Raw genomic sequence first — 23463 nt, 5'->3', positions numbered from 1 at the left:
TGGAGAAAGAAGCCATTTCCCATCCTAACAGTATTTGTCCTTATGCTGCAGTACCTTCTGACAGTGGGGGAGGGGGGCAAAGAGACTGTGGAATGGATGGGAGGGATCCTTGAAAATGCTAAGGCCTTTCATGTGCAACATTCCTGATAAAAAAAATCTCGGATAGGTGGAAGAGAGACCCCAATGTGGGGTCCTTTGTGGTGGGTTTGATAACATTCTTTGTAGTGGGTTAATTGGTGTTCAAAAGATTATGTCACCATTGGTGTGGTGGTTGCTGCATGACTGAAGCCTTATTGGGTTGTTCTTGCACAGCAAAAGAGATGATTGACCAATCAGCTTTGCAGGGTGGTTGATGACATCATCTGAATGAAGTCTGACCTCTCAATTCAGCATCGGCATCAGGTTTATTGCTAGAGATGTATGTCATGAAATTTGTTGTTTTGCAGCAGCAGTACAGGACAATGCAAAAAAATTTACTATAAGTAAAATAAGAGATATAAAAAATAAATAAGTAGTGCAAAAAGAGAGCAAAATGTTCAATAGTTCCATTTAATATCGGAGAAATGTATACAATGTACATCCTCAAATTTTTGTTTTTCACAGACGTTCATGAAAACAAGAGTGCACCAAAGAATGAGTGACAGTAAAACACTAGAACCCCAAAACACCCCTACTCCCTCCTACCTCACCCAAACAACAGCAAAACAACGACTCTCCTCTTCCTCCAACTACATCAGCACCCTCCACCCACCAAGCAAGCAATGGCAAAGCCCCCAATAAATCTGCAGTACAACAAAAACTAATTCGACATACCACAGGCTCTCTCTCTCCCCGATAAAGGGAGAAAAGGTGTGCCCTTCCACAACGAGAGGGGAGACATAACTAATCAACACACTGATATATGCTGTTATAAGTCTGTCACGCTGCTTTTTTCCAAGTTCTCCGCTTGGAGAATCAGCAAAAATCTTTCTCCCTCTGGCGTGCGCGAGAGAGAAAGCGTGATTCGGGAAGTACAGAGCATCCAACAGCTGATCCACTGTTCCCAATGTTCAGTTTTCTCCTGCAATGTTTCAGTTGGTGGCACCAGCTTAGAATCAGCCCGTTCACGGGACCGCAAAATCCCAGAACCCCGAAGGTGTGCTCATCTTCCAGGCCATGTCCTTGGCATATCAAAAAGCAGCTGGTCTTGAGACCCCTGTGAGCGGGTCCCACCACCATATAGAGCCGAAGTCTGGGTCTCACTCCAGGTCAAGGTCTTCAACAGAATCCCAACCACCCTGAAAAGGGAAAAAGAGAGTCACCAAAGGTAGAAATTCAGCTGATTTTGTAAATGGACATGAAGGAGTCGCCATTGAGCACCATCATAACTCCTCCTTCAACTCTGAGTTACTGTGAGGTAGTGTTCATGGTCCATTCAGAAATCTGAAGGAGGAGGGGAGGAAGCATTGAGTGTGTGCCTTTAGGTTCCTGTTCTTCCTAACTCTTCTGTGTCCAGTGAACATGCAGTTTACTCCCACATGCTTCCCGGTGGATAGAGAGCGGAACAGGATCTTCCAGCCCACTGAGCCATACTACCCAGCAACCCACCAACTTAACCCTCGCCTAATCACAGGACAATTTACAATAGCCTTGTTACAGTTTTGGACTCTGGGAGGTAACCAGAGCACCCTAGAGGAAACTCATACAAACTTGCTTCCAGAGGGTGCTGGAATGAAACACCGAATTCCAACACCCCGAGTTGTAACAATGTCGCACCACCCTCTACACTACTGTGGCATGGATATCCAGTATCATGGCTGAGCTGTTAGAGGAAGGTTAAGTATTTCTCAGCATGCGTTATCAGAGTGCTCTCCAGAACCTCTTTTTACAGCCACTCGATGAAGCTTCTGTGTCAAATTATCAACCACAAAAGCGAATACCTCACACAATGCATCTCCTGCTCAGCACTGCACCTATGGATACAGCTATAGGTTACTACTAAGCTGGTCCTGAACCAATAATTTTCAGAGTCTGAAGTGGGTGAATTACTTGCTGACTAATAGAAGAAATAGACAGTGTGATCAGAACTGGGGGTCAGTATTCCTCGGCTCACCTCACTCTCAAACTTTACTGACTTGATAGAGAGGTGCAAGGTGATAAAAGGCGTAGATAGAGAGGATGGCCAAAGACTTCTTCCCAGGGCAAAAAATGGCTATTACGAGGGGCTATAATTTTAAGTCAGTTGGAGGAAAGTATGGGGGAGATGTCAGAGGTAGCTTTTTCACACTGTGAGTGGTAGGTGGGTGACACTTGCTGCCAGGAATGATGGTAGAGACAGGTACACGGGGGGCATTAAGGGATTCTTAAAAAGGAACATGGATGAAAGAAAACTGGAAGGAGATGTAAGAGGAAAGGTTTGGATTGATCTTAGAGTAGATTAAAAGGTGAACACAACATTGTGGACCAAAAGGGCTGCAGGCTGTTGTGTGAGGTGGACTCTCCTATTTGCTCCAATTAAATGGGTCTGTGGAAATATTGATGCTATTTGATTTATTCCTTTTTCCAAACCACGTTTGATGTAATGAATAAATCCATGTCCATCTATTCATCTGTTACAGCCTTGATTTTAAAAGCTGGACAATGTATTAACCTGCAGAAGATGTAATTCTAACAGGGAATAAAAGAAACCTGTGACATCAGCAAAGACCAACAATATAGTTCATTCAAAATTCAGTTCCAGATAATAAATTGCTTTCATATTTTCCAAACCCAGCCAGCTACATCATGGGTACTAGCCTCCCCATCATTGACATCTTCAAAAGGTAATGCCTGCCTCAAAAAGGCAGCATCCATAATTAAGGATCCCACTACTGAAGATGCACACTTATCATTATAGTAACATCTCCATAATCAATTTCTGAATAGACAATGAACCCATGAACTCTACCTCACTATTTTTGTACCACTTATATTTTCTTAATATGAGTGTTTCTTATTGTAATTTATAGGTTTTTAATGTACTGCCCTGTACTGTTGCTGGAAAATAACACATTTTACACCATAGAGTACTGTGAAAATGTCTTGGTATTTCAAAGGTGCTTTCAAAAATAATGAAATTTGAAGTTTCTCAATATCAAAAAAATATAAAGAGCAATAAACAGTAAAAAAAAATCTGTTCAGTATTTGGTGTGAACACCCTTTGCCATTAAGACTGCATCAGTTCTAGTAGGTACACTGTTGAGCAATTTTATAAGAAACTTGGCTGGTAGTTTGTTCCAAGCATCTTGAAGAACCTGCCACAGTTCTTCTGCAGACTTTGGCTGTCTCACTTGCTCTTTTTCTCTCCAAGTAATCCCAGACAGCCTTGATGATATTGAGATCAGGGCTCTGTGGAAGCCACACCATCTGTAATCATATAAAAAAAATCTAGGGTGCCTAAGAATTTTGCACAGTACTGTATGTCAGCGATGATAAACCTGATTCTAATTCTGATTCCAAAAATAGGAGTCACAGTAAATCTTAGGCCCACTCGGTTGTAGAAATGAAAAATACAATTGACTTTCCAAAATGTTTTGAGTTGAAATTCATAAATTAGACCTTACTCACTTGTTGTATGAGTGTAAAATAAGGAAATATCTGTCTGATATTTAAATTAATGCATTTGCCTTACAAGTGTATCTCATCAATTAGTTGAAATATTTTTCCTCTCTGTAGAGATGAACGCTATCCAACAAGATGTTGCAGATGTGAAACATCAGCATGAAGAGGTGGGGGCCTTGCTGAAGAGCAAGGAAAGTCAGCTAGATTCTATGCTGGCTCAGAGGCAGCACACCCAGGAGGAAGCCTCATTGGTCAGTGACTGGTTGGAATTGATGGATAAGAGAGCTGCATGCTGGGATACATTGCCAGCAGAGAATGAAGCTGTGAAAGAAGAAATTGAGCAACACAAGGTGTGTATTGATGCTGATGTATATTATTTCAGGCTAACTATGTTAAGGAATGGTCAAGTGGAGAAGGTCCAGAGAAGTTCACTAAAATGATCCCAGGAATGAAAGGGTTAATGGATGAGGAGCCCCTTTTGATGGTTCTGGGCCTGTACTCACTGGAGTTTAGAAGAATGAGGGGAGGATCTTATCGAAACCTATCAAATGTTGATAGGTCTGGAGAGAATGGATGTGCAGAGGATGTTTCCAACAGAGGGGGAGACTAGGACTAGAAAGCACGTCCTCAGAATACAAGGACGTCCCTTTAGAAAAAAGATGAGAAGGAATATTTTAGCCAGAGGGTGGAAAATCTCTGGAATTCATTGCCATAGACAGCTGTGGAGGCCAAGTCATTGGGTATACTTAAAGCAGAGAATGATAGGTTCTTGATTAGTAAAGGTGTCTGTCAGATGTTACCGGGAGAAGACAGGAGAATAGGGTTGAGCGGGATAGTAAATCAGCCATGATGGATTGGTGGAGCAGACTCAAGGGACAGATTGGCCTAATTCTGTTCCTATGTCTTGTGTTATGGGGAGAAGGCAGGAGAATGGGGTTGAGAGGGTTCCAGAAGAGGCATTAGTAGAAGACAGACTTGCAAAACATAAACCCAATGCTGGTTGAGAAAAAGCCCTGCCTACTTTTTGAAGAATGAGTTCAAACCCATTAATATGAACAAAGGTTTTTGTCCAGAGACATAAGTACAGATCTTATTGAATCCTGCAACTCCTCACAGGATTTTGGGAAAATCCGACGGATACTTTTCCTGAGAGAAAGGAGATTCTTGTATTTGTCTGCAGATACACTGGGTAAATAATTGTGTCTAATGGTTTGCAGAGAGACAGAGATGAGAGCACTGTGACCCTCCATTTTCTTCATGTTCGCTAATGTTTAGGCTTGGCTTCTTTCTGATAAGAATTATTTTTCTGTCCAATAAATTACATCACTTTGATGAAAATATCTGAAGTAGAAGTATATTTAAGACTAACTATAGAAAGTTTAAAAATAGAGAAGTTTTTTTTTCCAGGTCTTAATACTATATGAAAATTGTTGAGCCATTGGAAATTGAGGGGGAATTGAACAGTAAGCATTTCATTACTTTGCCTTTCAGGATTTTGTGGACTATAAGATGTAGGAGCAGTATTACGTCATCCAGCCCAATGACTCTGCTCCACATTGGACAATTGAATTGCATTTTCCAAAAGAAGTTTCTCATTCCACAATATAATTAATAGTTATATCTGTATTTATTGCTTACTACCTGTCCCATCCTAATGGTTAGGGTTTATGTCTAATAAAACTGTCTATTACAAATGTCTATTAACAGAGTTAATTGAAAATGCCTGATAAAAAGGCACCCTTTGCTGGATAAACCCTTACCTATATCCTTGTGCTCCCTCACTGCAGGTGCTTGAAGCTGAATTGAAACAAAACAGTGACAGAGTTGAGCAAGCGAAAAAGAAACTGACTTTGCTGCTGCAGGAGAATCCAGACTCACCAGAAGCTGGGAAATGGAGGAAGATGCTGGATTATATAAGTAATCTTCCAATCTCTCTATTGAATGAATACATAGTAATAGCTAGACTTCAATATTACATCTTTATTGTTTCTTTGACAATCTATGTTTTGATGTTTTGTTGAACAATTGGAATTTACTATTATTTTTAGATAAAATGAATAAATCTATCATCCTTTCCCCTTAAAAACTGGAATATAGTAAAACAACTTGGTCAAATCTCATTTCAGCCACTTAGCCATCCCTTTGAAAGGCCTAGATAGAGTGGACATGGAGAAGATGCTTCCTATGGTGGGAGAGTCTAGGACCAGAGGACCCAGCCTCAGGATAAAAGGACATCCCTTTAGAACTGAGCTGAGAAGGAATTTCTTCACTCTGAAGGTGGTGAATCTATGAAATTCATTGCCACAGACATCTTTGGAGGCCAAGTCATTGGGTATATTTAATGTGGAGGTTGATAGATTGTTGCTTAGTAAGGGTATCAGAAGTTACTGGGAGAAGGCAGGAGAATGGGTTGAGAGGAAAAATAAAACAGCCATAATAGATTGGCAGAGCAGATTCAATGGCCCAAAAGATGAATTCTGCTCCGATACGTTATGGTCTTCTGGTCAATTGTAGCTTATCCACTATATTCACCCCTTTGATTTATAACCATCAGTGGCACATATGACATAGGAAGAAAAAGGGAGGAGGTCCTGAAAAAAAAGGGGGGTTAGGAAGGAAGCTGAGAAGCTAGAAGTCAAAGGTAGTAATCTTTGGATTGCTGCCTGTGCCATGCAACAATGAGGTTAGGAATAGAATGAGGTGGCAGATGAATGTGTGACTGAACAATTGGAGCAGGGGGCAGGGATTCAGATTTCTGGATAATTGGGACCTCTTCTGGGACAGGTGTGACGTGTACAAAAGGGATGGGTTGCACTTGAACCCAAGGGGATCAATATTCTTGTGGGCAGATTTACTAGAGCTGTTGGGAGTGGTTTAAACTAATACGGTAGAGGGGTGGGAACCAGGATGATATACCTGAGGATGAGCCAGCAGGTTTACAAGGAGATGATGGACGTAATGTGAATGGAAGGAAGGTCGCACCAATGACTGGGTACAATTACAGACAGAGCAAAGAGTTAAATTGCACAACAGAGGCAAAATTCAAAAGGCAAAGAATGCAGGACTGAAGCTGCTGTATTTAAATGCACTTACCATTTGCAATAAGGTGGACGGACTTGTGGCGCAATTAGAGATTGGTCAGTATGATATTGTGGGTATCACTGAAAGAAGGCCATAGTTGGGAGCTTGAGAAAGGACAGGCAAGAAGGCATAGGCAGTGGTGTGGCTCTGTTGGTAACAGATGGAATTACATCTTCAGAAAGAGGTGACATGGGGTCAGAGAATGTTGAATCTTTGTGGGTGGAGTTAAGAAATTGCAAAGGTGAAAAACCATTATGGGAATCATATATAGGCCTCCAGATAGTAGTCAAGGTGTGGGGTTGAGATTGCAAAGGGAGCTGGAAAAGAGCATGTAATAAGGGTAATGACACAATTGTAAGGGGGGACTTCAATATTCAAAGGGATGGGAAAATCAGGTTGGTGTCAGATCGCAAGAGAGGGAATTTGTTGAATGCCTATGAGATGTCTTTTTAGAGCAGCTTGTACTTGAGCCTATTCAGGGAAAGGCTATCTTAGACTGGGTGTTATGTAATAACGCAGATCTTATTAGGGAGCTTAATGTAACGGAGCCCTTAGGAGGCAGTGATCATAATATGATTGAATTCACACTGCAATTTGAGAGGGAGAAGCATAGCTCACATGTATCGCAATGGAATAAAGGGAATCACAGAGGCATGAGAGAGGAGCTTGCCCAGGTGGATTGGAGGAGGATACTGGCAGAGATGGGAATAGTTCACAAGGCGCAGGATAGACATGTCCTACAGAGGAAGAAGTTCTCAGATGGAAGGGGTAGGCAGCCGTGGCTGACAACGGTAGTTAAGGACTGCATAAAAGCCAAGGCATATAAGGTAGCAAAACTGAGTGGATGATTGGGAAGCTTTTAAAATCCAATGAAAGGCAATTGAAAAAGCTATAAGAACGGGAAAGATGAAATATGAGGGCAGACTAGCCAATAATAAAAAGCAGGATACCAAAAGTTTTTTCAGTTATATAAAGAGTAAAAGGGAGGTGAGAGGTGATATTGGACCACTGGAAAATGATGCTAGTGAGGTAGTAATGGGGGACAAAGAAATGGCAAATTAACTTATGGGTACTTTGTATCTGTCTTCTCTGTGGAAGACACTAGCAGTGTGCCAGGCATCCAGGCATCCATGAGTGTCAGGGAGCAGGAGTGAGTGCCGTTGCTATTGCAAAGGAAGAAGTGCTAGGCAAACTCAAACAACTTAAGGGATCTCATTGAAACCTATCGATTATGGAAAGGACTGGATAGGGTGGATGTAAAAAGATTGTTTCCTCTGGTGGGGCTATCCAGAACCAGAGGGCACAGCCCCAAAAGTGAGGGGGAACCCTTTAGAACAGAGGCAAGGAAGTTTTTTTAGTCAGGGAGTTAGTAGTAAATCCATGGAATGCTCTGCCACAGACTGTGGTGGAAACCATGTCCGTGGGTATATTTAAGGCAGAAGTTGATCATTTCCTGATTGGTCAGGGCATCAAAGGGTACGGTGGGAGTCAGGTGTATGGAATTGAGTGGGTTCCAGGATCAGCCATGATGGAATGGCGGAGCAGACTCGATGGATTGAATGGCCTAATTCTGCTCCTATGACTTATGGTCTTAATGTCCTCATCCATCAGCAATTTATTAGTCCTGCCTTTGGAGAACAGAGCTCCTGATCTCTGTTGCTATTTATGTGAGTCCATTGTGATTTTACAAATTATTCCAGCTCCAGCACTAAAATGATGCTCTGAGTTCCACTCATCAAGAAGTAATTTCTTTACATGTGACCAATCCCATCAATTAGTTTGAACATGAAAGCAAGAGATTCTGCAAATGCTGGAAATCTTTTGCAAAACAGGCAAAGTGCTGGAGGAACTCAGCAAATCAGTGGCATCAATGGAGGGGAATAAGTAGTCTATGTGTTCAACTGAGACCCTTCATCAGTCCTTTGACTGTTTATTCCCCTCCATAGGTGCTGCCTGACATTCTTATTTTCAGTATGTTGATTATGTGAGCTGTCTATCTATGCAATGCCTAATTCATTTAAATAGCCCTTGTATTGCAGATGGAGGCCGTTGGCCCATTGTACCTATGCCAACAGAAAGAGAGCCATTGACTCTATGTTAACTTCTCAACAGCACTTGGTTCCTATCTTTGTACAATAGATACATCAAACGTTCATCTTGGTACTTCTGTTTTAACTTCCACCACTTTGTCAGCAATAAGTTCTGAGCTCTCACTGCCTGTGAAAACAGTATTATCCCCAGTTCCAATTTTGTAGCAATTAACATAAATCCTACTTACTGACCTCTGAGAGGATAAATTAGTCCATACTGTATATTAAAGCAGGACCTCTGGTAATTTCAGTCAGCTCAGTAAAATTTATCTTCTAAGTTCAAAGTAAATATTAAAGTACATATATGTCACCATACTATAAGTGCATCTCAGGTCAGTATAGCAAAGAAGTCCAAAGACATACCAGTTGGTAGGTTAATTGGCCATTGTAAATTGTCCCATGATTAGTTGAAGTTTGAATCAGTAGTTGTTGAGTAGTGAGGCTTGAAGGACCAAAAGGACCTATATGGCATTGATTCTCAATAAATAAATAAATACAATGATAAACCACACACAAACAACAAACATGGAAAAGAGGACAAACTGCAAATGAGAAAATATGCTACTACTAATAATAAATAGTAAATACAGTGGATTCCAGTTAATTGAGACACATCAGGACCAGTACATTTTGGCCCAGTTAAGCGGCTGTCCCAATTCGCTGAAGTTTCATGGAAATAGTTCAAAAGGTATAAAAAAGACGAAGTACTGTTTAAATGATATATTTAAATGAAATACAGAACAAATTAGAACATTACCAACACTACTACAGTACGATAAAACTGTATATTAGGTTATCAATGGAGAATTCATCTGGTGTACATTGCTGTGTTCTTTTGATAGACTGTAAATGAACAAAATCAGTGCCAGCACCTAGTGCAGATAATACTGCTTTCATGCAATGTTATTAATGATTCCATCCTCCAAATCTTTATTTTTATTGTAACATTCAAGATGATTGTTGATGCCTTTAATTCTTTGTAGTTCCAAACTTACTGAAGTATTGAAATCGTTTCATTTTCACTCCCTGCTGTTTCTGTCACTTCTAAGCCTGAAATCTTGAAGCTGCAGTGAGCAAAGCTGTGAATTGTCTTACTGATTATTTCTTGCCAACTGTTAGTGATAAAAATCACTTGTTTTTGAACGCAAACACATGGAACTGGCACTATTTAAAAACGATTTACTCAGACCACAGTGCAGTGTCTAATGGCCACACAAATGCACACACCTGATGCTAGTTACAGACTGTTTGGCAACAGTCTCCTGCTGCGATTAAGTGGCATAGAGTCACAAGTAAGTGAAGGGCTATTTTCTTGATTAGTTTTTGTTATTTAAGAGTTGTTCCAAATAAGTGACTGCCCTGATTAACTGATGGCCCAATTAACCGGAATCCACTGTAAATACTATTGAGAATGTAAGTTGTAGAGTACTTGAAAGTGAAACCATAGCTTGTGGGATCAGGTCAGAGTTAAGGTGAGGGAAGTTGTCCACTCTGGTTCAGGAGCCTGATAGTAAGGGGTAATAACTGTTCCTGTGCTTTGTCATCCGGGACCTGTATCTTCTTCCGGGTGGCAGCAGTGAGAAGAAAGCATGGCCTAATGGTGGAAGTCTTTGTCGATGGACGCTTCCTTCTTGTGGCAGCACTCCTTGAAGGTGTACTCAGTTGTGGGGAGGAATTTTCCTGTGATGGACTGGGCTGTATCCTCTACTTTTTGTAGGCTTTTCTGTTCTTGTGCTTTAGTTTCTCCATACGAGGCTGTAATGTAGCCAGTCTCCCTTATTCTGGAGAAGAGAATTCCAGTATAGATGGCCTCGATGCAGATGAAGCCTGACCTACTGATAGTTCCAGCTTTTCTGTGTCTGCTTCAGATTTCTAGCACCTGCATTGTGGTAACTTCTACTTCACAAAAAGACCATTCGACAATTTGATGGCCAAAAGAGCATCTTTATCTGGGACGGAAAATGATATTTAATGTACAGAATCTTCCAGGTACCTCTTGCGGCCTGGGTGGAGGAACTAGGTACAATGCACACTGGGAGTAAAAGAGCGGAAGTAAAAACCCTGCCAACCCCGGATCCCGCCTCTCATTACCAACTGCTTCCTGATTAGTATTAACTTACTTTTAATAATACTCACATTACAACACTTCTCCCCCTTTAAAATCCAGCATTCCCCAAATATAGGAGAACTGGGAAATAAAAACAGTGGTATCATTAGCAAGAGGTTACCAGTACAAAAACACCTAAAAAAAAATGGCAAATTCAACATTCAACCTAACAACAGAAGAAACTATCCAATCAAAGATTCAGTCTGTCAGGAGGTTTGTGAGGGCGCTACGATCTACGCACTACCCCCGGTGACCCAGCAGGCACTGCTGGTGAGGATGTTTTGGGTGGATCGAGTGTTGGGGACACGAGAGGGGTCTGTGTGTCCGCTTGAGAATGTCCATCTCTGCCCCCTCTGCCAGTGTCTCTCCCTCTGGCAAAGTCACTGGTGGTCCTGCTTTCCTGGTCTGCATTTAACTGTTTTGGACTACTGAGCTTCTTTGAAATTGGTGGCAAGCTATGCTCAGTATTATTGGGGTAAATGGCATCTGCAGATTTGCCACCTGGCTTGGAACGCACTGAAGAAGGAACTTTGGTTTCTGAATCATCGTCACGACCGTGGCTCAGAATAGACCCAACTGCAAATTTTTCATAGAGTTCCTTGTTATAACTTGGAACTATCTGGAGTTCAACAGCAGGAAATCACAATGCGTTTCGGAAAACCTCTTGTGCTTGAACAAAGGTCTTGTCTGTTAAATCACAGTCATTGATTTTAACCATATAACCATATAACAATCACAGCACGGAAACAGGCCATCTTGGCCCTCCTAGTTTTGATTTTGATGATACATTCATTCTCCTGGAGCAGGTTCTCTTTACTTGAACAGCTGTTCTCTTCAATACCACAAATACTCAGCCCAAGGAATCTTCCACTCAGCGCAGAGTTAAAGGGCACCACATGGATTCCCAGGGGGCCACCGTCTCCAGAAAATTCTACTTTCTTTGTCAAATCACATAGAGTGCTTTCTGAATGCTTGTCTGGTGGTCCTGGAGGCTCTGTTCTTACATCGTCTGTGGGTGCCCCGTTTGCTACTGTTACGATTGGCTTCACATGCAGGTTCCTGTTAGCGGGATCATCAGGCTGAGATGCACCTTGCTGTAACTGGGCAGGTGGTACAAGAGATGGGTCACTGCTTCGCCGTACTAGAAGTGGCGTGCTGGCTTTCAGTGCCGAGGGGGTAACTTCAGTTGCTCCTGTAATAGGCTGAAGAGCTGCAAGCTGTGCTGCGAGCTCACTCTCCAATGTGTCTGGACTTTGTCTGTCACTCACATTGCCATCAGTGACTTCATCTGCACACTACACCTCTTGCTCTTCCGTCATGTGTGCATACTTAAATTCATGCCATTTGAGCCGGATTTTGCGAAGCCAATCGCGGCCCAAAAGACCGGGCCCACTACCCTTAGCTATCACCAGCCTGGCTTCAGCCTTCTGGCTGCCAGCTGAAATATCCACATATAAGACCCCTAAAGGAGGTATGGGCTGCCCCGTATAGGTCCTGAGTTTGAGCTTAGATGGTCTGATGGGAGGCAGGTTGGATCCCCATGTCCTCCTGTAGGTCTCTTCACTAATGACCGATGCAGTAGCCTCTGAATCAGTCTCGAACTTAATGTCCTTTCCCTTGACAGTGACTGTGGCATATTAATGGTTCAGGTGGTTCCTCATCCATTTCCACCCCAAACATGTTGTGGGCACACGCTGCCTCTCCGTCTGCTTCTCCCAGGTGGTGTGTGGCTGCCTGAGTCTGGTGAGCTTTCCCCTGCCCAGGCTTAACCTTACCCCTTAAACTCCTGAACTTTTTAGCTAAATGTCCCTTTTTGCCACAAGCATGGCAGACAGTATCTTTGAATTTATAAACATTCGCATAGTGCATTGCTCCACACCGAAAACATTCCACCCGCTTTGCCTGTTTACCCGTCTCCCTCCTGATTTGGAGCACTGCCACTGACTGCGACCCCCCCCATGTCCTTTCTGTATATCCTTGGCAATATTAGCAGCCATCTCCATGCCTTGGGCAATCTCTAGGGCTGTTTTGAAAGTCAACGGTGGGGTTTCCCCCCCAACAAGCGGCATTATACGGCGTCATTATTAATGGCGCATACTAACCTATCACGGAGCATGCCATCCAACACAGCTCCGAAATGGCAATGCTCCGACAGCTGCTGAAGCTCGGCCACAAAATCACTCAGTCAATGAAATGTAACAACCTTATTTTGAGTTAATATAGAAACAGGAAAAAGTGCAAGATACTTTAAAGCAGTTATCAATGAACTGAATAGACAGTGAAAAGAAACCAAATCTAGAGTTAAAGCACGATTTAAAAGTTGCTGAAATGCACAAACTTATTAATTCACAGAAAGGACCTTTGAGGAAATGCAGTCCTCCTTTCAGTTCACAAACAAACCTGTATGCAGCTCTTTTGAGGCTGTTTTAATTGTAACTATTATTTCACCAATAATCATTTTAATTTTAACCTAATGCTAAATAGTTCCCTTGTCTCTCTATTGAAAATGACCATCGTCTACATAGATCTTCCTGATGAAATGTTGAGGAATACCAAATGTGCAACTTGACACATGAAGCAATTGATCTTTGGAATTATCCATGAAATGAGTAAAGCATAAATGGGAATTGAGTAGCGTAGTGCAACAGAAATGCTCATTAATATGAAAAGATTCTCTCTATAGGACAGTGGATGAATAGTTGGTACTGAATGTCTGACATGATTTCCGTATCATCTGCGTTATTCTCAATGGGCTATACTCACAAAGCATTTTTTGTTTGTGTTCACTTTTGAGAAAGTCTGCTCTCCCATTCATTTGATGGAAGGTTGCATAATCAGTACTCCAGCTTGTAGTCTAGTCAGAATATCGGTGTCGAAATAAAGAGGATACTCTTTCTAAGCTTCCAGAATCAGAATCAGATTTCATATCACTGACATATGTTGTGAAATTTGTTGTTTTGCAGCCACATTACAGTGCAGTACATAAAAATGATGTGAATTACATTAAGGAAAAATATGTATATACTGTAAAAACATGAGAAAATCTGCAGATACTGGAAATCCAAGCAACGCACACAAAATGCTGGAGGAACTCTGCAGGCCAGGCAGCATCTCAGCATCTAGGGGATAGATATACACACTGTATATATTTACAGTAGTGCAAGAACAGGGCAATAATAGTGAGGTAGTGTTCATGGGTTCATTGATTGTCCATTTGGAAATCTGATGGCAAAGGAGTAAAAGCTGTTGTAAAAATTGAGCGTGTGTCTTCAGTCTCCTGTACTGTACCTCCTTGATGAACATAATGAGGAGAGAGTACATCCTGGGTGAGAACAGTCCTTAATGATGATGATGTCTCTTAGGGCTTTCTTTGCACTGCCCCACTCCCTGCCTCTCCTGCTTCCCTCCTTCCCTTACAATCTTGCTACACTTATACAGAGCCTGGGTGAGACCACACCTGAGGAATCGTTTGTTGTTTTGGTTGTGTAAGTGCTGTAGTGGAAGCACTCAGATCTCAAAGTCTCCAATGTTTCTACTCAAAACTCAAAGTTCACAGTAAATTTATTATCAAAGTACATATATGTCAGCATATTGAGATTCACTTTCCTGCGGGCATTCATAGTGGATACAAAATAAACAAAATAGAATCAGTGAAGAACTACACACGAAGGGCAAAAAACCAATGTGCATGAGGCAAACTGTGATGCAAAAAATCCAAAAAATAAAAAACTCAATGGATAGCTAGATAAATAAATAATATTGAAGACATGAGTTGTAGAGTCCTTGAAAGTTCACTGTTGAGCTGAGAGGAGTTATCTATGCTGGTTCAGGGGCCAGCTGGTTGAATGGTAATAACTTCCTGAACCTGCTGGGCTGGGACCTAAGGCTTATGTTCCTCCTTCCTAATGATAGTAGTGAGAAGAGAGCATGGCCTGGAAGGTAGGGTCCTTGATTATGGATGCTGCTTTCTTGTGGCACTCCTTTGGAGACATGCTCAATGGTGGGGAGAGTTTCTCCTTTGATGGACTGGGCTATATTCATTACTTTTTGTAAGCTTTTTCGCTCGTGGGCATTGGTGATTCCATACCAGTCGGGATACTCTCCAAACTATAGAAGTTTGTCAAAGTTTTAGAAAGTAGAGGCACTGCCATGCCTTCTTTATAATGGCATTTACATGTTTGTCCCAGAATATATCCTCTGCAATCGTATCTGCCTCCAGCACCACAGCTGGCAGCCCATTCCACGCACTCACTACTCTACGTAAAAAAACTTACCCCTGACATCTCCTCTGTACCTACTTACAAGCACCTAAAAACTATGCCCTCTCGTGCTAGCCATTTCAGCCCTGGGTAAAAGCCTCTGACTACCCACATGATCAATGCCTCTCATTATCTTGTACACCTCTATCAAGTCACCTCTCATCCTCCATCACTCCGAGGAGAAAAGGCCGAGTTCACTCAACCTATTCTCATAAGGCATGTTCCCCAATCCAGGCAACGTCCTTGTAAACTTCCTCTGCACCCTTTCTATGGTTTCTATATCCTTCCTGCTTTGAGGCGACCAGAACTGAGCACAGTACTCCAAGTCCTATATAGCTGCAACATTACCTCTTGGCTCTTAAACTCAAGATGTCCATTATTAATGGGCATTACTTAAGCTAGTTTGCTTAACAAGATTATTTTGACAGTCGCACAGAAAATTATGAAAAAATGTTGCAATGAGATATTCAATGTTTAGAGTTTGGCATTTAGTTTTTTGATGGATAGAGCAATCAGAATTTCCCGATTACATGTACATATCATGTGTATGGGAAACTTCATCTGTAAAGAAGTATCCTCTAAACAGCTCATAAAAGTGTTGTTTGCTCGTTAGATTGATGAGATCAGGCAAGTTCGTCCTGCATGATGTGATGATATCATCAAATGAGTCAATTCCTTTTATAAATGGTACACAAGAGGACCCTTTTTATGGCTAAACTCCTTTACTGCTTGGACACCTGGTGCTGTATCTCAGCACATGACTGTCGTTTAAACATCCCTGTTTCTACATTACTACAAAAAGTTAGCCCTCAAGTTCTAATATCAGGCAAAATATTTATAGATTTAATAATGTCAAACTGTCACCTGTGGCATTGAGAACTTTGCAAACTTTGGTTCCAGTTTGATCTCTCTTGTAGAAGCTTATAAATCAATGCAGTTTAAAACTCCTAATGTATTCTGTGGAGTGGCATTCAGTTTTCTGCAGAGAGTCTGTTGTTCAACAACCTAAAAGTTAACGTTAATGACGTCTGGAAAAAAAAGCAGCTTTGGTATGAAAACAAGATAAATTGTGGGATGCTCTTTAATATGTGTGTCATTAGGGAAGGCAATAAATGCTGGCCTTCCTGGCAATACTCAGGATTTCAAAAAATCATTAAGAGGAATGTCAGTGTCAGGAATTATGCTTAAAAACTGTTGGCTGTTTATGACCATAAAATATAAGAGCAGAATTAAGCCATTTAATTTCCTCTGCCATTTCTTCACGGCTGATCCATTTCTCTCTCAATCACTTCCCTTTATTAGATACTTTCTGACCCTCATAAAGAGGACACTGAGTGCATTTTCTGCTGCTGTTGCCCTTCGACTTCAAGGTCTGATGCGCTGTGCATTCAGAGATGCTCTTCTGCACGCCACTATTATAACACGCAGTTATTTGAGTTACTGTCATTGCCTGTCAGCTTGAACCAGTCTAACCATTCTCCTCTGACCTCTCTCATTAACAATGCATTTTCACCCACAGAACTACCACTCGCTGAATGTCTGTTTTTGTTTTTTGCATCATTCTCTGTAAAATCTAAATACTGTTGCGCTTGAAAATCCCAGGAGATCACTTTCTGTGATTCTCAAACCACCTGTCTGGTACCAACAATAATTCCACTGTTTGTATGTAGTTTATCTGCAAATTGCATTCAATAATTGACTGGAAAATGTGTAATTATTAGTCAATTATTAAAACAATTTTCCACACCTTTTACATAATTATGGATAAATCTGAATTATAAGTGTGGGGGGAGGGTATTTTTGTATTCACACCCTTTGAACCGTGTTGATGTTGGGTACACCTACAATACCCATGGGTACACTACATGAGTGGGTAAAATCATTGTTATTGAGTGATCATGTGAAAATGGCAAAGAAAACGTAGTAAAAAATTACCCTTTGCCTTCTCCAGAGGTCTTGTGTTTGTGGTGGGAAAACATTGTTATAGTCATCATTGTGTAGTCCTTCAGTAGAGTTCACAGTGAGGCAACACTAAAGGCACATTTTCTCTCTAACAACTGTGGTAGTTTAAGGACGTTGTTCCTCTGCCACCCTCCAGGGCAGCCAGGGTGCATAATACCACTGATCTTGTCCATATCCAGCAAATACGCTCTTTGTTAAAAAAAAACGGATGTGTACAATGGCCATACATTCACATTCTCCTCGCTCGCATGCTGTTCCACCACATTTGCATTCTCATATGCTTTCACGCTTTTTATAGTACTGATATCCTCCCACCTCCACAATAAATTCACTTCCCCCATCACAAGCTCCCTCCCTCTCTCTCTCTCCCTCTCTGTGCCACATGCACTTTCACTTTGTCAGCTTCTCATACCGTGTTACATGAATGTTTGACATTTGTTCATTCTGTCTATTTTTTCTATCTCTATCTTCACCACCACATGCGCATTTTTTTCCAAGAAGCAGCTGGCTAGCCCAATATTTACTGCCCATCCCTAATGGCACACAGACTAAAGTTCATCCCACAACTCAACTTATTCAGAGGGCCCAGCCTCAGAATACAAGGGTGTCCATTTAGAACAGAGATGAAAAGGAATTTATTTAGCCAGAGGGTGGTGAATCTGTGATGGCTGTGGAGGCTAAGTCATTGGGCATTTTTAAACAGAGGTTGATAGGTTCTTGATTAGTAAGGGTCTGCAAGACTATTGAGAGAAGGAATGAGAATGGGATTGAAGGGATACTAAAATAGCCATGATAGAATGGTGGTGCGGGCTCAATAGCTAGAAATATAGAAACATAGAAAACCTACAGCACTATGAAGGCCCTTCGGCCCACAAAACTATGCTGAACATTTCCTTACCCTAGAAATTACCTTAGGTTACCCATAGCCCTCTATTTTGCTAAGCTCCATGTACCTATCCAGGAGTCTCTTAAAAGACCCTATCGTATCCGCTTCCACGCACTCATCACTGTCTGCGTAAAATAACTTAGCCCTGGCATCTCCTCTGTATCTGCTTCCAAGCACCTGAAAACTGTGTCCTCTTGTGCTTGCCATTTCAGCCCTGAGGTAAAGATGCTGACGATCCACACGATCAATGCCTCTCATCATTTTATACACCTCTATCATGCCACCTCATCCTCCGTCACTCCAAGGAGAAAAGGCCGAGTTCGCTCAACCTATTCTTATAAGACATGCTCCCCAATCCAGGCAACATCCTTGTAAATCTCCTCTGCACCCTTTCTATGGTTTCCACATCCTTCCTGTAGTGAGGTGACCAGAACTGAGCACAGTACTCCAAGTGGGGTCTGACCAGGGTCTTATATAGCTGCAACATTACCTCTCGGCTCTTAAACTCAATCCCACAATTGATGAAGGCCAATGCACCGTATGGCCTAATTCTGGTCTTATCTTTCTAATTATCCCTTTGTATGCATTATTTGATCCCTCGTTCACTGCCTGCAATTTGTTCCTACTGTGTGTCAACAAGTTTTTTCACTACTCTGTGTTTCATATGTTGCTTTTGCATATTTATGCACTGTTTCTGCATATCTTGATTCAGTCCATGCACCAACGTGCTTGTCCAACACTCTTCTGCATGTTTATACACTCACTTTCTGCAGGGACTGTCTATCCCAGTTCAGTTGGTCAACATGCTCTGACCAACACAAATTTGGTCACATGGGAGTAATTGGATGGCACAGGGTTGGTGGGCTGAAGGACCTGTTACCAATGTTCCCTCTAATTTGTAATGACCAGTGTGTGCAGAAATCTTGTGCTGTGCAATTTTTTTGCCCAGTGACAATAACGTGCGTACTGAATAATTTCTTTAATAACAACATAAATATGCCAGTTCTGAAATCTGCAGACAAATCATCACAGAGGAGAAGGATTGTGTACGATGGTGAAATATACTTATATGCCAACAAGGTAGAGGGTGACAAACATTTGTGTGCAGTTTAAATCCCCTTGCACGCTAGTAGCAAAAGATGTGTGCGTGCTCACACCTTCGAGGGAACATTGGTCCATACATCAACATGCTCGGTCCAGCACTCTTCTGCTGACTTCATTATTCCTTGATATTAAATAAGGCTTCTCAGACTATCCTGGTCAAATCTGATGGGATGATCAGGTGCTTCATGAAATGGTTTTTACATCTCCTCGAGGGTTTGAATGATAGTTTTTTATATTCTAGATATAGGGGTGGGGGTTGATTGGTGCAGGCTTTGGAAATTCAGATTCAGCACATTCACATTCACATTCACATTCAGCAGCCACTTTTCTCAGGTATACCAGTACACCTGCTCGTCATTGCAAATATCTTATCACGTGTATTAGGAATTTGCAGTGTGTTGGCCTGACATGCAACAAAGGGCAGCAACATTCAACAATTATATAGAATACAGGAGTATATAAAACTGAAGTTGGAAGTACAGGTGTCGAATAAACTGTGCATAAATACACAAATACCTGCAGGTATTTACAATGTAAACAGCTTTATAAAATGTGGTTTCCAATGTTTGCTGTGCAGTGCAGAATGAGGTAATACAACAGAGTCCAAAAATTCTTTTCTCAGCCTCTATAACTTACAATAAGAAATATTATACTGTATAGAAGTAATATGAATTGTACAAAAACGAGCAAAAATACTGAGATGACGTTTATGGATTCATGGACTGTTCAGAAATCTGATGGTGGAGGGGAACAAGCTGTTCATACAGTATTGCGTGTGAGTCTTCAGCCTCCTGTACCTCCTTCCTAATGGTGGTAATGAGCAGAGGGTATGTGCCGGGGGTGAGGGGTCCTAATGGTTGATGCCGCCTCCCTGAGGCATCGCATTTTGAAGAAGTCCTTGATGGTGGGGTGGCTAGTGATATTGTGACGGTCTTGGCTGAGTCCACAACGCTCTGCAGCTCACTGAGGTATCAGCACTTACGCTGGACACATGGTTGAAAATTTCCATACTGAATTTTATGTTTGATCCACCTACCTTTCCACATTTAAATCTCTCAAAGTAGAGGAGTGATCCATTAAAGGTCAAGTTGATGTTTTGTTAAATTTCTCTTGTTGATGGAAAGTTCTCTGTGCTCACTTTCGTTTTTCTTTTCTTTAGATTCAAAATGGGAACAGGTCAGCCAGTTGGCCAGTGAGCGGCAACAGAGGTTGGAGGAGTCGTTCAGTTTCCACACGCAGTTTGAAACGGCTGAGGCACAACTTAGTCAGTGGCTTGTTGAAAAGGAGCTGATGATGAATGTACTGGGACCGCTCTCCATAGATCCTCATATGCTGAACAATCAGAAACAACAAGTTCAGGTAAGGATTCAGATTCATTTAGTTATCACATGTGCATTGAAAAATACAGTGAAATAGTTTGTGTTAACAACCAATACAACTTAAGGATGTGCTGTGGGCAGCCTGAAAGAATTCCAGTGTTAATGTCGTATGCTAACCATGTTCACTCAAGCAACAACAGAAACAGAATCACAGCAACAAAGCAACAGCAAGACAAAGCCCTTTTCTACCAGCCACCCAGTCTCCCACACACACCCACACCCTAACCTCAGGACAGGCCACCTCAAGGAACCCTGCCTCCATTGAACCTCTGACTTCCCTGGTGGACTCGCAGACTGAGATCCATGGCTTCAACTTCCAATCGTCCTCTGGACTTCGATCTTTGGTATCAGCCCCAGGACTTGCTGTTGATAAGAAGTGAGAATCGTAGATGAGGACCACAACCTCCGAGCCCGAAACTCTGAGTACCGATGATGGAACTTCGAACTACAGCCCTCGCTCCCTGGACACTGATGGTGGAACCCCAAACACTAGGCCTCGAACTCCATGTCTTGCGGACTTGTAGAACTAGGGAATCACTGGCCCCTGTGCCTCCTCCCCACAGCAAGCTCCAATTCCAGAACCCGCCAATGACTTGATGACCTAGTGGGTTGGGTTACCAGCCCTCATGCTCACTGGTTTCTGGCCGACATCAGGACTGCTCATGTCCCTCATCCAATACACGACACTGACCTTCAAATGTGGAGCACAGGGCGGAGGCCAGGCTCCGGCCTGGCCTCTTAACTGCCCGCATCCCTGGCCCTAAACCTTAATTTGACCCCTAACTCCCATCTCTGTCTGCAAAGGAGTGCCATTATTCATCAGTCCTTGTTTGTTTGGGAGGAATGGTTCCATTGAAATTGGAGCTGGGTTTTTAATGATGTTTAAGTCTGGAATGCATTGTCTGAAATGTTGGAAGGTGATTAGGTGGGAACTTCTGAAAGGGAGGTTGGTAAGTATTAAAAGAGAGGTGGGTGGAATTTTAGAAGGCTATGACGAAAGGCTAAGAGAATGGGACTAATTAGAGCCTAACGCAAACCCTAACACAGCTGAGCTGAGAAATTCAAAGCTCGCAGCCAATGGTTATAAACACAAGAGATTCTGCAGATGCTGGAAATCTTGAGCAACACACACAAAATGCCGGAGGAACTCAGCAAGTCAAGCAGTGTCTACAGAGGGACGTTTATCCCCTCCTAACTTCTTAATTCATTCCATCAGCCTCTCATCTTGTGCCTCTAGAAATTTACGTATAGATCATCTTCTGGATCCTTTGATAGTCTTAATCAAAAGACTTCAAGATGTCAGAAATAAGTTCTTTACAGAGAGAGGTGAGAGCAAGGAATGTCCTCTGGTAGTGGCGGTCAAAGCTGATGCTTGGGTGGCATTTAGGAGACTCTTATCTAGGCACATGGTTGATAGAAATATAGAGGCTCTGCAGGAGGGAAGGGTTATATTGACCTTAGTAAGTTATAAGGTTGGCACAACATTGTGGGCTGAAGGGACCTGTACCGTGCTGTAATGTTCTGTTACCTGTGTTTGAATTGGTCAGACGTAATTTCCCTGTGATAAAACCATCTGAACTTTGCCTGATGATCCTGGGTTTTTCTTTAAACTGCCTGCTGTAGCATCTATAACATTTTCCCACTGACAGACATTAAGCAATCAAGTTTCTAGTTTCCTGCTTCCTAACTCTCTTTTTAATTGAGATGCAATTTTCAAATCCGTTGGATTCTTCCCCAAAACTAGGGAATGTGGGAATATTAATAATGACCCTGCAACTATCTTCTTATGACCATAGTGTGCAATCCATTTGGACCTAGAGATTTGTCAGTTCACAGCTCCCACAGTTTGCTCAGAATCACCTCCCTTGATTCCCACCCGCTCCAAATCTCTGACATACAGTTATTTCTAGAATAACACGGATAAAATGCTGGAGGAACTCAGCAGGTCAGGCAGCATCTATGAAAAGGAATAAACAGTCAATGTTTCAGGCCGAGACCCCTTATTTCTAGGATGTTTTAGTTTGCCCTGCAGTGAAGACTGAAACAAAAAACCTGTTGAATTTATCTGCAGTTCCTTTTTTTGTTTCATTATTAATTCCCCAGACACTTTCTCTAGGACCAGTGTTCAATTGGTGAATATTTTAAAAATATAAATGGAGACTGTATATAAACCCTTGGGTATATTTAGAGCAGAGATTGATAGGTTCTTGGTCAGTAAGGGCATCAGAGGTTATGGAGAGAATGGGGTTGAAGGGGATAATAAATCAGCCATGATGGAATGGTGGAGAAGACATAGAAGTGTAGGCCTCATTCTGCTCCTATATCTTGTGGTCTTATGGAAACACATGCTATCTATTTTTATATTTTTGGCTAGAATGTATTTTAATTTTTCCATCCTTATTAATCTGAAAGCCATTCTTTGCTGGTTTTACATTCTATCCAGACTACTGATCTGCCATCCCATTCATTTTTCCACAATTATATCCTTAATACTATCATTACCTTTTTTAGTTAACCGCAGATGGTAGGATCCTCCCCAAGGAAATTTTATTTCTTGTTGGAATGTACATTTTCTGTCCTTTCTGGAAGACCTCCTTAAATGTCTGCCACTGCATTTTAAGGTATTTTTAGCTGATTGCAGCAGTAGTCATGACAGCAAAATGTACAGTTCAGTAGTTTCAGCAAATTTGTCTATATCAAAATATTTTAACTCATTGTGCCATGAGTAGATACACAGTAAAAATGGCCTAAAATGGCTTTTGGACAGAATGATGTTAATTCCCTATAGACCAGGGGTTACCCCGAGCACATACATTCCTTGAGTTAGTTACGCTGTTAAAAGAAGTTCCTTTGTTGAAAAAGAGTCATTATGTGCTGTCCACTTGCCATGTATGTGTGTGTGTTCTTAATTGCTGTGAGATTAGTTCTTTTCCAGAGATGTAGAACAGTAAAGCACATAGAATATGTTCACATGTTGCTCTAAACTTCCTCAGTTTAATTTAAATACTTATCCTAC

General features: G+C 41.8%; 1 protein-coding gene across 11 annotated transcripts in view; it reads left to right on the top strand.

Annotated features, from left to right (window-relative positions):
• Positions 1-23463, top strand: part of LOC132400831 (dystonin-like) — a 363464-nt gene that overhangs the window by 167086 nt on the left and 172915 nt on the right. For all 11 annotated transcript variants that reach the window (XM_059982254.1, XM_059982250.1, XM_059982247.1 and 8 more), the window contains 3 exons: positions 3694-3929; positions 5367-5496; positions 20228-20427. In XM_059982254.1, coding sequence (XP_059838237.1) covers positions 3694-3929; positions 5367-5496; positions 20228-20427 — 566 coding nt within the window. The remainder of the gene's footprint in view (positions 1-3693; positions 3930-5366; positions 5497-20227; positions 20428-23463) is intronic.

The sequence above is a fragment of the Hypanus sabinus genome, chromosome 10 (assembly GCF_030144855.1).
Source record: "Hypanus sabinus isolate sHypSab1 chromosome 10, sHypSab1.hap1, whole genome shotgun sequence".
Taxonomy (NCBI): Eukaryota; Metazoa; Chordata; class Chondrichthyes; order Myliobatiformes; family Dasyatidae; genus Hypanus; species Hypanus sabinus.
Note: the sequence above shows the minus strand (reverse complement) of the source record. Positions and strands in the feature narration are given on the sequence as shown.